Below are 17,186 nucleotides of genomic sequence, written 5' to 3' on the forward strand. Positions count from 1 at the left end.
AAATACAAGAATGAAAATGGTCTATTTAATAATAATAAAAAAATAAATTTAATTAGTCTTATTGACTAATCTTGGATGGTCGATCTAGTCCCATAAATTTTTTTCACCATCTACTAAGATAAATCGAAAAGCTCTGGTTATTATATATCTAAGAATCTAGAATTAACTACTTTAGAAGAATTATTTTCAACATTTAAAGTCTATGGAACAAGATGTGCATATCTGAAGAAGGAGCCAAAACACAACATTACCATCGCTCATGATAAGAAAATTTAAAAAAATTATTTAAATCTAATAAATTTAATCAAATGCAGTGTACAAAAAGAAAAAGAAAAGTAACATGCTACCACTGCAATGAAGAAAGACATGTTAAAAATAATTGCCCAAAGTTGAAGAGCAAGGACAAAGACAAGGAAAAGAACAAGAAACTAGTTCAATCCAAGTATAATCTAAAGACGACGTGGGATGACACGTCATATGAATCGGAGATAGAAGCCCTCGTCGGACTTGTGCTAGTAGCAAGTCACCAAGAAGAAGAAGACGAAGCAAGCTCGCCCGAAATGAGCATCGAAAGCATCGATGAAGGGGGTGTGACATCGGAAGAAAGAATACTTCATGAGAAGTTTCAGATTACGAAATCGATAAGGTAAGTCAAGTACGATATCTATCTCCGGATAAAATATTTGAATTTATAAAACTATTATCAAAAAATTACTGGAAATTAGAGAAAGAAAATAAGGATTTAAAATCAACCTTAAGTGGTTCTAGTCTATTAGAAAATTTCGATAAAGTAAAATTAGAAAATAAAAAATTTAAAATTTAAAAAATCATACATGCTCAAAGTTTATTCCTTCTAATTTTAGAAATTATTCAGGACTTAACTGGTATCTCAAAAATCATAAGGATTAAATTAGAAAATTATCTAGAAAGTAAATTCCTCGAAAATTTATAATTAACCCAGTAGGAAGGAACCTATATTGGGTGTCAAAAACATGCTTAAGTTGATTGTTTTTTTTTGGACTTAAGACTTTTAGAGAGCAAATTAAATATCCAATTTCTTTAAAAAACTTTGTCTAGAAAGTGGTTATTGTTCTAATATCTAAGAAGATCTAGTGTCTCGCCGCAGCCTATAAGTCAATTATTGAAATAAGTATTTAATTGATTAACTGTTAAGCATTTAATAGTTATAAAAATGCTTTAAAATTATCAATTTTCTGATCATTAAAAATTTAATTAATAAAAATCAGATTTATTAGAGTTACTTTAGCATTTTTTTTTTTTTTTTTTTTTTGTGAAATCTTACCCAAACAATTTTTATTTTAAAATTTTTCGTTAGAAAAACTTTTTCAAAATGCAAATTTCTTTAAATTTCACTTAAACTTCCAATTTTACTTAAGAGTTTTTGAAACTAAGCCTTTCATAACTTTTTGATTCCCCTTGGACTTTAAATTTAGATTTTCCAAAATCATTTTAAAGCACTCTATTTAATATGATCAAAGGAGAAGAATAGAAGATTAAATATAGGAGGGTAATTTAATTTTTTGTAAATTATTAAGTTACAAATTTATTACCTTCTTATTTCTTTATGGTTGTTTACCTTAACTTAACTTGAGTTTCTCACATCAAAAAGAAGAATATTGTTAGTACTTCAAAGTAGTTTTGATGTGATTAACTAAGTTAGGTTAGGTCATGTTGGTTTCTAACCTCTGTGTCTAAGTGTATAGGAACTTAGGAACACAGGAAGTCAAGCGAAAGATGCAGTTAGCGAGAAGGACGACACGGGAGAGAGTCAACGGGCTTGGTGCGTCCGAGGCACGAGGTGCTGCAGAAGAGTACGTTGGCGGACGAGAAGGAGGCGCACGATGTCTTCGAGGGACGAGAAGCAAGAGCTGAAGTTTGTCCGAGAAGGTCGGAAGTTGGGTTCGAGTGAGTCATATTCCGGATGGCCAAGATCACCCAAGCGAGTGGAACCGGAGCGAAAGAATAGGACGAAAAAAATCAACAAAGGCTGATTTTTCGATCCGGGGCGCCCCGAGCTATCCGGGGCACCTAGACCTGTCTAGGGTGCTCGGGCTCCAGGCGCCTGGAACCCTTCCGGGCGCTTGGAGCAGGAATTTATCCAGAACGCGACGTGACACATTTTGATATGACGGGGATAAAAGTTTATCTCCTCCCAGGAGCCTAGAATCCTTCCAGACGCTCCGACCAGAGCTATAAAGACAGCCCTAGTCTCAATAATTCAGTACAACACTTGTAATCGATTCCTTTTAAGTTTAGCTTTCTAGTTATGAGATTTAATTGTTGTAAGAGGCTTCTCTGCCCAAAGGAGATTTTTACTGAATTTTTCATCTTTCTTGGATTAACAACCTCCCCGATTGTAACCAAGTAACTTTTTCTGAGCCTCTTCTTTTTTAAGTCTTTTAATACTTTTTATGCAAGTGTTTATTTTGATAAAGTTATAAGTCAAGGAAGGTCTTTTCATTTTATTGTGCAAGCTATTCACCCTCCCTCTAGCCGGTCGCCAAGGGTCCAACAAAGGGATGGATACCCAAGTTGTACTTGAGAGTGCCTTGAGTTTAGAGGTACACTGGACACGATTCATTTAAGAGGAGACCACATATTAAGTATCATTGGTCATTCCTCTTATGAACGAGTGTAACTGATTTTTTAACTTAAGACCTTCATTTATTATATGCGTGGAGTTATGTGCTTTGACATCGTTAAAAGCAGTATTTAATCAGATTATGATTAATACAGTAGTTGGTGTATGGAAAAACGTAGAGAGAATAGTGTTGAGCCAATAGAGGATTTATCGCTCTCTTGGATTAAGAGTTAACATCCTGACCGCTTGATAAAGATATTAGTAACTCGAAATGTATGACTATGGGAGGAATGATTTATCATTCAAGAGGAGACTATTATATATTGGAAATCAAGTAAAACAATTAATAATGTACTGAATTAATTGGGATATAGACTTAGATGAAGAGATTGAATTCCACAATAATCGGTTCATGGTGGTTTATAGTTTATAACTGATATTAATTTTATCACGTTGGGTGGCTAAAAATTGCTGTTAGACGGTTACTTTAGTCTGTGTATTAATTTACATTACCTTCGTGTATAAAACCTAGAGGATCACATGTATAGCACGTAGACATGAACATTATTTATAATTGATTGTTTTAATAAATATTAAAATTAATCAAATGATTATTTTAGAATAAAAATTAATTGGATTATTAATTAATTCTGAAATATCGAAAGTTAGTTGAGATCAAGATCAAATATGGATTTATTTGATACAAAGAAGAGAAAATTTGAATAGTCATAATCATGATGATTGATGGAGAATTCGAAAAGTCGTCATAATGATGATTAATGGAGAATTTGAAAAGAAGCTCATAAATGAAGAATTTATGGAAGTTATAACTCTTCATCTTCCTAATTAATGAATATCATAAATGATGAATTAATTGAGACTTTTAACTTTTCATATTCCTTGGAGGCTATAAGTAATCATCCTCAGAAAGATTCAAGTGACGAATTCATTCTCTCCATTTCTCCCTCGTCAACTTCTTCTTCGCTTTCTTCCATCGGAAGAGATCAGTAATGCTTCCAAGATTTTGTTGATCTAAGAGGCTAGTACCTAACAAATCATATCAAGTTCGTGATCTAGTGCGCGTGGGTACCGCTAGAGGAGTTACATGTAGGGCTCTTATCTGTCTGTGATATCATTTACATCTATCGATGACTCGAGGTATGTTTTTATATTATTTTGTATAAAACTATATGTACCACAAAAAAATCCATGATTCAGTATATATCTTCAGCTGCACTCCGAACCCAACAAGAGCAACAATGACGGTCCCCATTGTGATAGGGAATTCTTGAAGAACTATTAAACTTGTTGGATGCTAGGCTCCGAAGCCAATAGTGGAGGAGCCATCAGCGCTAGGCAAAGGGATTCGAAGGGGGGGTACAAATGCTTTCTATTCCTTGAGTTGTCATCTTTTCCTTGTAGAGGAAGGGGTTTTTTTTTTCCAAGATTGGTTTTAGTGTGCAAATCTGTAAAGGAAATTGTCATCTCAACCGCCAAGATTTCAATTTCTTTCTCCTTGTCTTGAACAAAACTCAAAGACGAAGGTTCTTTCTCTTCAACTTTTTCGTCAACAGTGTCTTCCTCGTAAATTAGATCACCGACAATTGTTATCTTATCATCCATATCTTTCTTACCAAATTTTTTATTCAAATTAAAATAAAATAATTTATGATCTTTAAGATTTCAGACAATACGATCATAATATGACACTTCCTCAGTCGGAATCTGTCTGTCACAACCACATACCTCATGATCTTCAAAATCTTGTGCTAGTAGACACTAGAATAACTTCGTGAGTTGTCTCTGTAGACCTTCAAGTATCTTGTATTGGATGCTACGATCACAGACCGAGACTTTCTCAGTCATAACTTGTCTTTTCACAACCACGATTACAACCACAACAATCATTCATGGATTTAAGTCTTTGGTACCAGCTGACTTAAGAAGGAACTCCAGGTGCGACGTTTAAACCATGCTACGTAACGTCGAGCCTGGAGTGATCGGCTCAATCCCACAGAAATTTCCCACCGGCCACTAAGATAAATTGTAAAGCACTTGCGGCAGGCGACCTAGAAGCCCAGTATTCCTTAGTGCAAGTCTCATTTGGAGAAAAAATCTCTGCAAATACGTCATACCTGAAAATTGAACTGTAGATGCCTGAGAGACAATTGAGCAAAAGGGAGTTTGGTAGCCTCAATTTCTTCCCGTCACAGTTTGAAAGGGAACATAGTGGATTTTTAGGACATAAATTGATTGTGCTACTAGATGCTCCTGCATCACCTAATATAGTCCGACTCACTCAATAGGGACTGTTGGATCTCTGCTTTTACAAGAGCGAGATAAATTTGCCTCCATAGGATAAAACATATGAAACAAATGAAATTCAAGTAATCATTACATAGTAAAAGACACTTAATCTTCTCTGTCGTTGGTCACATCACATTAATGTGATGCAATCTCAGAGACACGCTAGTGTATTTTAGGCTCGTGAATTAAGGCAGATGATGCATGCGACATGTTTTAAAGAAGTGACTGCATTTTAAGACATAATGATCAAGACATGCTGACATTTAATGCGTAATCTCTTCAGAAATACGCAATGGATCCCCCATGTAGCTTAAGCAGTCGAGACAGCTAGGATTATTCTCACCACACAATGGTCCAATCAGTTGTATTCTCATCTCTTTCGACTATACTTGAAAGGGAGATTTAAGATCCGAAGGGTAATTAATAGGCGTCACGTGAATAAAAGAAGTTGGTGACCATGTTGAGATGGTTGTTCTAACAAAAGGAAAACTGAGTCAACCCCCAATTTCTTGGACGCACCCAGACTTCTTGGGCAAACCCTCAACTTTTTGGGCGTACCTCAACTCTTTAGCGCCCCGACTCTTTGGTTTCCCATCTCCTTGGCGACTTAACTCATAATGCAGGACCATTTATGGAAAAAAATAATCATCACATAATTCTCGGATTATTTCATGAAAAGGATAATCAACACGTAAATTTCGGATTATTTTGAGAAAAGACAACGGTATGAATAAGTTTTGAATTATTTAAAGAATTAAATAATGATAACATAAAGATCAGAACGGAAGGAAAATGTCTATTGTTTTTCTATAAAAAGTAGTCCTTTCCGTCATCCAAGGTGCATGCACATTCCATCATCTAAACCCTAATATTATTTTTCTTCTTCAGAGTGATTGTACTGAAAACCCTCTAACCATCATTCTAACATGTTTCTTATTATTTACTTTCGTCCAAACTCACGGAACCATATCATCATCTTCGTTATCATTCAATTGATGATTAAGTTGACAATAAAGTCAACTCATCATCCGTCGTTCACAAGTAAGATCACATTCCATGAAAAAACTTAGAAATTCTGAATCTATTCCCTATCGATTTTATTCTTCGGATACAAATATTCAATTCTCTATCAATTTTGTTCCATGGATAGCATTAAATGTTCGAGAGTAGAATTCACCTGGAAGCAATATGATTAAACAATCAAGATAGATCCATCAGCCTCCTTGGTTTTCACCTTCAACAGTTGGAGCCAATTTAGGATCCACTGGAAGCAGATCCAACCAGAAGCCGCTTAAGTTGATTTCCTCCAAGAACAAAAGAAGACAATCCGGAGTTAGAAAACAGTGGACTATCTTAATTTAAATCTTGTCTCCGCCCTACTTGAATTTATCAGTAATATAAGGGTAAGCTCAAGAAAGTAGCTTGTTCAGTGTTGGATCATGAGACAGGTACATGCACACAAAGACATCGCACTTCCCTCATGCTTTTGTTTAGGGAATTCATGGAAGAATCCATCAAAATCGTTGTTCCATTAAAGAGTTTGCCTAAAAGAAAAATAAAATTTAGCTCCGTCGAAATATCATGAAGGAAACAGAAAGAAGTTTTTTTTTTTTTTTTAAACGACCTTAAAGATCGTCCAAGCACACAACAAACTGAAGCTCGGGAGACGAAGGATGAAGTAAAGTTGGACGATGTTGGAGTATCTGGAACGATTTACTACAAGTTGCCCAAAAAACCGATCTTTGGCGAAGAAAAGACTTGAATCTTCGGGGAAATGGACAGCATCGACAGCGATGACGAAGACAAAGATAGACATGGAATTATCAAACCTCAGGATCCTGTGCTGGAGTTGCTACCCGTGGTCGCATAGGAAGAGCTTCCAATGAATCTCGAAGGGAATTCAACCACGTCCGAGGGAGGGAGATCGGGTGGGTTTGGCGGCTCGAGATAATGGTTAGATAGAGGGAGGAAGGAGAGAACGAAGCCAGAAATCTTGCGAAACGGGCGCGATGGGATTGAAGGTCATCGGATCGAGCTCTCTTGGAAGTTGGAACCAATATCGTCTCCGGTGGCGAAAAACCCTACCGCAAGAGAATTTGGGGCTCAGGTCTCTGCTGGCGCTGTTTCGTCCCCGCCACCGAGGCGTCGGTTGGGGTCCTGATTGGAGGAGGAGAAGTCTCCTCCAGCAACGACGTCAGCGATGCTCTGGCGTTCGTTTGCGTTGCTTGCTCTACCATAAAAAAGGAGAGGTACAAAGAAGCAACTTGAAGCCAAAACAAGCAATAAATAAATAACTCTATGCGTTCATTCTTGTTTTTTTATTTTCTTTTTATCTGAAAATTCATTTTTACCAAAGCTAAAGCGTTAGGAAAATAAATTATCCGGCCAAAATCATCCTCGAACGAAACGGACCATATTTTCAAGCTGCAGGGACCGAGTTTCACACGAGGCCCATTTAAAGCCCAATAAATACTGGACCTTTCACCGCGGCGATCGGTGATGGCGGAATCTTGGCCCAATAAATACTGGACCAACACGTAGGGTTTTACTTCACTCTAGTGTTTTACGGCGGCGATCGGCGATGGCGGAAGCTTGGGAGCGAGCAGTGGCGGCAGCGCTCAAGGGGCAGGCGGAGCCGCCTCGGGCCCTCACCCTCGACAGCGTCCTGAAGTGTCCCGACGGCCGCCTCCCGCCGTCTTCACTTTTCGAGGGCAAGCTCGCCGCGCTGGAGCACCTCTCCGTCGCCAACATTCGCCTCTCCTCCCTCGAGGGATTCCCACACCTCCCTTCCCTCCGTCGGCTCGTCCTATCCGATAACCGCATCGCTAGCGGTCTCGCCGCGCTGGTGGAAGCAGGCCTCAACGCGCTCTGCGACCTCGACCTCTCCAACAACCGCATCGCGTCGATCGAGGACCTTGCCCAGCTGGCAAAACTGCGCCTCGAGTCGCTGGACCTCTACGAGTGCCCTGTGACCAAGATCGAGGGATACCGTTCCAAGGTTTTTGGAATGATCCCTTCCCTTAAGTATTTGGATAAAGTGGACAAGGATGGGAATGAAAGGCCGGAGACAGACGATGAGGAGGAAGAAGAGGAGGATGTAGCGGAGGAAGAAAATGATAATGAGGAAGAAGTAGAAGATGAGGAAGATGAAGAAGAAGAAGAAGAAGAAGAAGAAGAAGAAGAAGAAGAAGAGGGTGAGGAAGATGATGAGGAGGGTGAGGAAGAAGAAGAAGCAGAAGAAATGGAGGTATGTTTTTCTACCTTTTTATGCTCTGAAGTTATGCTTTTGACATCCATGAATTGTTTGCTCTTGAGATAAGCTACCAAATGCGGTGACATTGTAACGTATATATTATATTTCATTGGTGTTTGCATAACTTTGTCCATTTGATCTGACAGCACTTTTATTAGATGGATTGCTTCACATTTGGTATTGATGCGCTGAAAAAGTGTAGCATACATTCCATTGCCCTTATTTTACATTCTGATGGGTTTTGTGATGCATCCTTCTGAGGATGTCATGTCAGTCATTGAAGATCAATATATAATTTCTCATTCATATCTGTGACAAGTTTAAGAACCTTAAACTTACTCAGAAATGAACCTTTTTCCTTATTTTGACAAGGAATTTTTTTATTCTGTCGTAATTTGCAATAGAAAGCATAGTTTTTTGAAGTGTCAATTGCCATTTGGACTGTCTATGATAATTGTTTGTTTCCATGACTAGCTTCCTCTTTTTGTTATCGTTTTTTTTTTTGTCCCTCTCGTTAAAGTTCAGTTTTGCCTCTGGTTATTCTATGGATTTTGGCAGTGATATCACAATATAAGTAACATTCGTTGCTATAATTTTATTGTAATTATTACTAGACCTGGGCGTGAGATTATAGGGTTTGCCTTTCACCACTACTCGTACCAAAGGCTTACAGTAGTAATCTTGAATAATTAGGACATGATGCGTTCTTGGAGATTTCAGTCTATGTTCTCTTTTTTTTTAGTTTCCTGATATTGAAACCAATCCGCAGGACAATGCGGCCGATCATTCTTCAAACCGAGCAGCAAAGCTCAGACACGAGAATGGAGAATCCAAAAATGTGTCCAAGGATGATCAATCAGAACAACAGAAAAAAAGCATCATCAGCAAGAGGAAAAGGGTGGGAGATGGGCAGGCATAAAAAAAAGTTATTCAACCTTCAAGGATATTTGATGATGTTTAAAAAACAATCATACGGGAGTTAGATCAATGAGGTTTACGGATTCATTTTGAATCGGGAGAAATGTGAATGCGAAGCTGCCATCCCTAGTGCTAGAAGGTTGGTCTTTTTTCATCGAGCATGTTTCCGTCAACAACTACTCTAGTGTAGTAAAACCTGGTAAAATGGAAGTGGCATTTCCAACTTCCCTTTTGTCAGCTCAAGCACAGTTGTGTAGGCATCGCGTACATTGTCTCCTTGGAGATATTTGCAGTACATGCTCGTTTTCTTCTATGCTCCTCCGCCAGAACAAAAGAATTAAAGGATACGATTGGACGACGCTGACGGTGACGATGACAACCCATGATTCTCCTCCGCCAAGGCCGACAACCATTCTTCTCAACTTCCTCGTCTACCCGTGACGAAATCTCCTGAGCATGCCTGATCTACCACTTAAAACGCCACATCCAATCACACTCCCACCGCTCTGCATCCGGCATCTTCTTCCACCCCGCTTATTCCTCCCTAAGATATCCTCATCCTCTTCTCCTAAGACATACGATGAAGCGGTAAGGACGCTATAGTGGCAGTGGAAAATTTCATCGGATCAGTCATCTACCTTCAATGTTACCGATTAATCATTAAACTGAATTCGAATTGCTTGTGAGTTTGAACCGTCTGTCAGAACTCATTATGCTTCTCGATTTAAAAAATTTGTCTTCTCGATTAAATTTTTTTGTCAGGACTGATTATGTTAAAAAAATTTCCATAGGACTACTCGGTCACTTCTCTTCTATTTTGATTTGAAATTACATAAGTAAAAAATAATAATAAGTCCAGTTATCTTTATTAAAATTACGTAAGTATAACTATGACAAGAAGGTAATGTAATTTTAATCATACCAAACAAATGAAATATAAATATAATAGTATCTAACCTATCCAAGATCATTCTAGTTCTCAAATATTTTTACAATTTATTGACAAAACTTTCGGAGCATTTTAATGGGCAATTTACTGTGTAAATACTAAGTCGCATATTTGCATAATCAAACATCTATGCAATCCGACTGACTAACACTTAAATTAGATATCACAACAGAGCTAAGATTTAAATCCATTCTATATTTTAACCGCTAACCAGTTTGAAACCAAAATTATTCAAACTTCTGAATCGATTTGGATCAGTTTTTTTTTTTTACCGAGCCCTACTATTATTCTACACCGGCGAGTAAAATTTTTGATGGTGGGTGCTACAAACTTTTGAAAAGAATAACCTCAATTCTCCAAGAAAATACATGATGACCAGGTGATGTAACCCAACAAGACATGAACAAGCAGAGAGAAACCTTCATAAACAAATACTCCGCCAAAAATAAGATAATGATTAGGTTTGTCCTATTAATGGTGTACCATTTTGATTTTTCCCTTCACAATAAATTTCCAATAAGCCACACATCTTCCACAGCCATTATCTTAAAACAACAGAAGATTGCAAATGTTTTCCAACATTTTGGACCTAAATTGTGATCCGGAACTCTGCGCATATAGCTACAAACCATGAATAATAATCTATAAGAGGAGCCTCAAATGGATAATGCAAGGAAAGCAAAGCACCGTTGTACATTAATTTGTCATACTTGATTTCCCGGCGTGAACCTTTTGTGATCTCGTTCAACATGCTCCAGTCTTCCTGATGGTCGTAAATCATCAATGCCACTCAGGCGGCGTGACGTAGGGATGTTGTGATTTTGTTTCCCTGGGGAGCTGATTGTTTTCATCTTCTTGCTGCTCGGCTCTGGTAACTGAGCCTCTTGGCTATCCACAGAGAGCTCACCTTCTTCGGCATTCTCTGTAATATCAATGCTCTTGAGTTCTTGCTTGTATGAAGGTTTGGACCAGTTGTGGCTCTTCTGCTTGTTTCGTTCGTCCTTGACAGCTAATTCCACACCATGTTCCAACTCTCTCTCAATGAGGTCATCTTCATCCATGTGATCCATTTTTCTGGAGATATCGGCCCGAGATCTTTTTGTTTTCTCCAATGCGGCCTTCACTTTCTCTTTGTCAATCTTCTTTATGGCATCCATCGCAGGTGACTGGACTTTGGTAGTTTGACTCTGGGTGAACATCCTCTCCCTTGTTTCGGCCATACCATCTGCGGAAAGAGTTGCAAATTCTTCTGCTGCTGGTTCAGATCTGTTGGACCTACTGGCTAGAATATCTGGATTATTAGTGGGTTCATGATGCCAACCGTCCCTTGTTATTTTGTTTCCAGAAACTCCGGCTTTCATCTCATGCCTTCCCTGATCATCCTGCCTTCCGTGATCATTACCATCATAACTTCCAACATGCTTGTCCGAGTGAAATTGGTCAGAGTAAGTGGATGAGTTTGCAGGGCAAGCACTCTCCCCGGCAGTATTTCTAGACACCTGAGAATATCCGCTTTGTGTAGTAGGCTCCTCGATATCGACAGGGACTTTTGCTGGAGCTCGGTGATTCACGCCGCTAGCAGAACTGCCTTCAGTTTCATTTCCTTGGGATGCTGGTGCTGGGCGGTTTTGTTCATATAGTTCCAACATTTGATTGCTTATCTCTGAGAGGAGAGAAGTTAAGAAAACACAATAAATGATAAAAGAAAAACATGATGCATAGAAGAATACCAAGTAAATTGACAAACAAGGAAGATGAATATGCTGAATTGCAAACTATCAAAATATAAACTTTCCAATAGATCTATACACGCTGAATCTCATAATATCAAAACAAAAACAAATAATAAGACAGAGAGCTATACATTATGCATTTACAGGGATATCAATGGAAAAATACCTTCCAACTGCCGCGGAGTAACATCAAATTCCTGCCACCAGACCTTCTCACCATCAGAGGGAAGCTTTACTTTAAGAAACTTGGCAGCCAGGAAGATTGCACCGGCTGCGATATGATGGGGCTTAAATTGCAAGCAAAGCGATGTTCGCAGCCTGCATACCCCTTTCCAGCGTGTAGTTAATACACATTTACGGAAATTAACTGAAAAGCAGAGAAATAGTTTTCTCATACCCATCATTGACAAAATTCCATGCAACTTGTGCAAGAGCATTTTGAGCAATCTTAAACTTCTTGATTGCTTCAACTAGGGGTTTGTATGGATGTAGCACATTTAGGCTAAAACCTAGAGTTGCAAGTACCAAACGCTCCCCAATCAAAATCAGTTCCTTTTGCTGTTCATATATTTCCTGCAGAGCAGAATGGTTGAATATAAAAAAATACAAGGAAAAATGTTATAAAAAGTCGATAGGATGATATAGACCGTTGATAGCAAAGAAGAGAAGTTGGTGAGAATTAATGCACAGGTAGTCAAATAAGAAATTTAATTATGCAAACTGAATAAAAACTTATTCATTGAGACATAATAAAAACTTCTATAGAAGAGAAGCTTTGGAAGTAACCAACAGGTTATTCATGAAATCAATTAACATAATTATTGAGTCACCTAGACAAGATAATAGAATGATCATATATGATTTGTCTGTTGAGTCTTAGACATTAAGTTGTATCTAATGCACTATTCCTCTCTTTTTGCCCTGCATTCTCAGTCTCTCCAGCTTATCTAAAATTAAAAAGTTTAGAAATAGCTCCTTTATCTCATTAGCAAAATCTTGTGAGGCTTGGAGGAGGATCAAGTAAAGGGGTCACATTATTCAATCCGCTCAAAGCATTGCATAACTGATGAGCAAGACTGCTCAAGGTCCATACCTTCAGCGAAGCCAGTTACAAAGATCAAAATCAAACCAAACAAACAAAGTGCATTGTTAATCACCCAAGTAAATTTTGCTTATTCCTGGCCCCATGGTCTTTTATGTTCTCAATGCCAACTTCCGTAATTTTTCACTTCAAATTTATGTATGCACAATTCATAAAGAATTCTTTAATAAATGGCACGCTGACTTAATAGGTAATAAGTTTATGCTGATGCTGAGTGATTGGTATTTTACAGACTAAAAGCACAATAATGATAAAGTAACATGCAGACCAAAGCTAATATTTTCTGACATATCAACCAATAATAATCCAACATTTTCCTTCAGATATAGTAAACTTCAATGCCTAATGAGGCAACACAATGAAACCTAGATCTACTACAAACACAGATGACCTGGTAATGCAAGAGAGCAAGTGATAGTAATATATTTTCCTTCGGATGTAGCAAACTTCATTACCATGAGCGTGTACACCTGCCACGACAATGAGGCAACACACTGAAACCTAGACCTACATTGACCTGGTAGTGCTAATTGAATATCATAGGTCATAGTGAAATGTCCAACAAAGCACACATTAGAAGGATGTTCAGGGCCTGCCAATGAGGAAACTAAGTAGGGTAAAAAATAAAACATGAAAAAAAGCAAAAAAAAAAAAAAAAAACTATATATATATATATATATATATATATATATATATATATATATATATATATATATATATATATATATATATATAGATAGATAGATAGATATCATGTTTTACCCTTTGTTTGATTCTTTGAACAGCAGTAGGATCCTTTTTGTGGATAATCTCATAAGAAACAAGAATGACATCCTTTAATGGCCTTGGTGATTCTTCTACCTTTCCCGCCAAAAACATGCAAACAGTAGCAATGATCTGCAAAAATTGTCAAGAAATGTTAAACAAAATAGGAAAGAAAATTTGAAGGATCACAGGTAGCACGCCGCCACCGTAACTATGGTCAATAGCTGAAGCACATATGTGGGCATTCCATTTATTCAGAGATAAGCAACAGGTTGAAGGAAAGGATGTACTGCTGTGAAAAAAAAAAAAGATCTAACATAGGCGAGTTTTTTTAATGGAATCAGCAAATTAAAAGAAAAAGGAAGACTGATATACATAAGTAATTTCTTGAAAAAAAAAAGACAGTTGGTGCATGAAACTCCCGCCATACGGGATCCCGGGGAAGGATCCATTATACGCAGCCTTATCCTGCTTTTTGCAAGAGGCTGTTTTCAGGATTCGAACCCGTGATCTTTTGGTCACATGGCAACAACTTTATCGTTGCGCCAAGACTCCCCTTCAATTTCTTGAAAATAAGCTTGATAAAATAAATAAAAAGTGAATAATATTTATCTATGAATGAGAACTAGTAAAAAACAATCTACCTACGTTTTAGTATATTTATTCATGAACAAAAGCCAACCAAATTGAAAATAAATAAACTAATTAAAAGATTAGGCAAGATTCTAAAATTCACTAGGCGCTAGTCAGGTGCCAAACCAACACTTACCGCCTAAGTCATCTAGGTGGGGACTAGGCGTCGCTAAACGGATTCATTGGTATCAACATAATTTATATAATAAATCACATATTATAATTCCAACACAATAATATCAAATTCAAAATGAGTTCAAAATTACAAAACTAATAAAATATCATTGGATACAAACTCAATATCATCAGACACAAACTCAACATCAAATTTATTCTACTTCTTCTTCTCCATAATTTTCAACAACTTGTTTTTCATCGGACACAAACTCAATATCATCATTGTGATCCTCCTCTTCTTCTTCAGATGCAAAATCATTCTCGTAAAGTTCTCTCACTCTAGAACTTCTTCGGAGTTGTAGATTTTCATCTGCTACACTGGCTTCATCGACCATTTGTCATGTGAGCCTAGAATCTACTTCAACTTCATCATCTTCCCCACCATCCACAATCCAACCTTGTGCATTTGAAGCATCTTTTGCAAGAAAGACATCGACATTCCTTTCTTTCTCTTTTTTGTTTATTCAACAATCTAGCATTAAATTGGACAAATACTAGATTGTTCAACATGTAGACATCCAACTATTGCTTTTCTTTGCATGAATCTAAAAAAAAAATAGTAAATATTAAAAATTAATAGTTTGCTTTAATTAAAGACTTGAAAGTTTAAAGTTTACTCTTTCAAATGCACTCTAATTTCTTTCGCACCCAAATGCACTTGTAGTTAATGAAAGTATCCTCAATATCATGTGATACCCCAAAGTTGTTTTGATGTGATCAAACAAGTTAGGTTAGATCATGTTGTGTTTAATCCTGTGTCTAAGTGTGCAGGAACTTAGGAGCACAGGATGTTGAGCAAAAGACGCAGCTAGCGAGAAGGACGGCACGGGAGAGAGCCGACGGACTCGGTGCTGCGGAAGAGTACGCGGACAGACAAGAAGAAACGCGCGGCGTTTCCGAGGGACGAGAAGTCAGGAGCGGAAGCTTGCTCAAGAAGGCCGGAAGTTGGGTTCGGGTGAGCCCTATTCCGGATGGCCGAGATCACCCAAGCAAGAGGAACCGGAGCGGGAGACCCAAACCGAGACGAGTGAAACCGGAGCGGTCCTGGTCTGGGCACCCGGACTCCGGGCGCCCGAAATTCTTCCGAGCGCCTGGAATAGGATTTTATCAGTATCGCGTTTGACCGTGATCCATTGCAAAGGGAATAAAATTTTATCCCTCTCATTCCAGGCGCCCCGAGCATAGCGATATAAGCAACCCTGCTCCCAAAGCTAAAGAACAACAAGAAAGATTAATACAACACTTATACGCACGCATTGTTCTGTTTTAGCTTTCTGTTTCTGTGCTTTCATTGCTGTAAAGAGACTTCTCCGCCTGAAGGAGAAAGTAGTGTGTTTTACTTCCTTGGATTAACAACCTCCGCAGTTGTAACCAAGTAAATTCTCGATGCCTCGTCTTTTTAATTTATCTCTTATTCATTTTTATGCAAGTGTTCTTTTAAAGTTCAAAAAAGGTGTTCTTTTGTTTTGTTTTTGTACAGAGGCTATTCACCCCCCTCTGGTCGGCCGCCAAGGGTCCTAACATATCACTCTTAGCAAGTTAGGTGTGTGAGTACCGTATGTGCTCCAACCATACACATGGATCAAATATATCATCATTTTTTCACATATTTTTGCGGTCAATGCTTTTCTAAATAACTCAGTCTTGTCTCTATCTTTTGTAAATTCCTTATTAATAATTATATCCTGTAGATCTAATTCATTGGCATGAAAAATTTCTATACATTCAAAAATCTCCATCGCAACCTCTTCATATAGAACAATAGAACTATCTTTATAGTAAAAATAAAAATTCAACAAAAAAGACAGAGGTATACAATGATGTATCAAGTCTATCCTTCATTTTTGACTCAATAATCACTATGAGAGGTTGATAATTTGATTTCACGTTGTTTAGGATCACCTTGATATCTTCTTTAACTTGAATAAACTCCCCATATAGAAATCTCATTAATAGCTTTCTATCTCCATCTATCAATCGAAAAACTTTTACTAAAGGAGCAAATATTTTCAAACATAGTGTCACACCATTTCAAAAACTCATACTCATCTCAGTAGAGTAAGCCAATTTCTCTTTGTTTGTTTTTGAACATTTACATTTCTCTCACATATCACTTGTAAACATGACCCTTCAACTTGATTATTTTTCAATCAAAATTTGCAATGTGAGGAAATTTGATGCAACCCTGGTAACTTCTGGTCGATCTCTCTTCTTCGTGAAACTTCTCATCAATGACAAAAGCTTAAGATGAGCACATACACTCCAGTAAACTTTTATATCGTGGAAGATTATATCGTGGAAGATTATATCGTGGAAGCTTGACAATACTTTCAAGCATGAGATTAACAGTGGGAGTTCAAAAAGAGCTCAGGTCACTTTTCTCTCATCAATTTAGCTGCAGCCATATTGTTGGTGGCATTATCGGCAATCTGAGTATTATTATGAGTTTCTACTTGTTCAACACACTTATCAACATACTTAAAAATAAGTTAAGTTATATATGCTTCATCTGAAAACTCCTTAGCCTCTAAAAATGTAGTACCCTCTTTGCAATTAACACATAAATTTAAAATGCTTCTTTTTCTATCACTCCATGCATCTGTCATGATGGAACACCCATTCTTTGCCCATTCTTCTTCATGTTTCTTCATCAGTTGTTTTGTTCTTTCAACTCCAGCTTTTAACAATGATTCCCTAAGTTGATATTGAGTCAAAGGCTTGAATCCTGGTCCAAATTGACCTACTGC

At 37.6% G+C, this 17,186-nt stretch overlaps 2 protein-coding genes and 1 long non-coding RNA gene across 6 annotated transcripts in view; 1 reads left to right on the forward strand and 2 right to left on the reverse strand.

The window, feature by feature from the left end:
- Positions 1-5,889: 5,889 nt before the first annotated feature.
- Positions 5,890-7,165, reverse strand: LOC122011400. The gene is made up of 3 exons (XR_006119942.1): positions 6,534-7,165; positions 6,290-6,453; positions 5,890-6,213 (listed from the first exon to the last, which is right to left on the reverse strand). It is a non-coding gene; the product is annotated as an uncharacterized LOC122011400 (long non-coding RNA).
- Positions 7,166-7,428: 263 nt separating this feature from the next.
- Positions 7,429-9,303, forward strand: LOC122011721 (acidic leucine-rich nuclear phosphoprotein 32-related protein-like). The gene is made up of 2 exons (XM_042568093.1): positions 7,429-8,156; positions 8,932-9,303. Exons 1-2 carry the CDS (start codon positions 7,491-7,493, stop codon positions 9,079-9,081), a joined length of 816 nt encoding a protein of 271 aa, XP_042424027.1. The 5' UTR covers positions 7,429-7,490; the 3' UTR covers positions 9,082-9,303.
- A 1,146-nt stretch (positions 9,304-10,449) lies between these two features.
- LOC122011719 (cyclin-T1-3-like) overlaps positions 10,450-17,186 on the reverse strand; it is a 28,364-nt gene continuing 21,627 nt past the window's right edge. For all 4 annotated transcript variants that reach the window (XM_042568091.1, XM_042568089.1, XM_042568092.1 and 1 more), the window contains 4 exons: positions 13,627-13,761; positions 12,160-12,335; positions 11,929-12,080; positions 10,450-11,692 (listed from right to left, as the gene is read on the reverse strand). In XM_042568091.1, coding sequence (XP_042424025.1) covers positions 10,734-11,692; positions 11,929-12,080; positions 12,160-12,335; positions 13,627-13,761 — 1,422 coding nt within the window. In that variant the 3' untranslated portion in view covers positions 10,450-10,733. The remainder of the gene's footprint in view (positions 11,693-11,928; positions 12,081-12,159; positions 12,336-13,626; positions 13,762-17,186) is intronic.

The sequence above is a fragment of the Zingiber officinale genome, chromosome 8A, assembly GCF_018446385.1.
Source record: "Zingiber officinale cultivar Zhangliang chromosome 8A, Zo_v1.1, whole genome shotgun sequence".
NCBI lineage: Eukaryota > Viridiplantae > Streptophyta > Magnoliopsida > Zingiberales > Zingiberaceae > Zingiber > Zingiber officinale.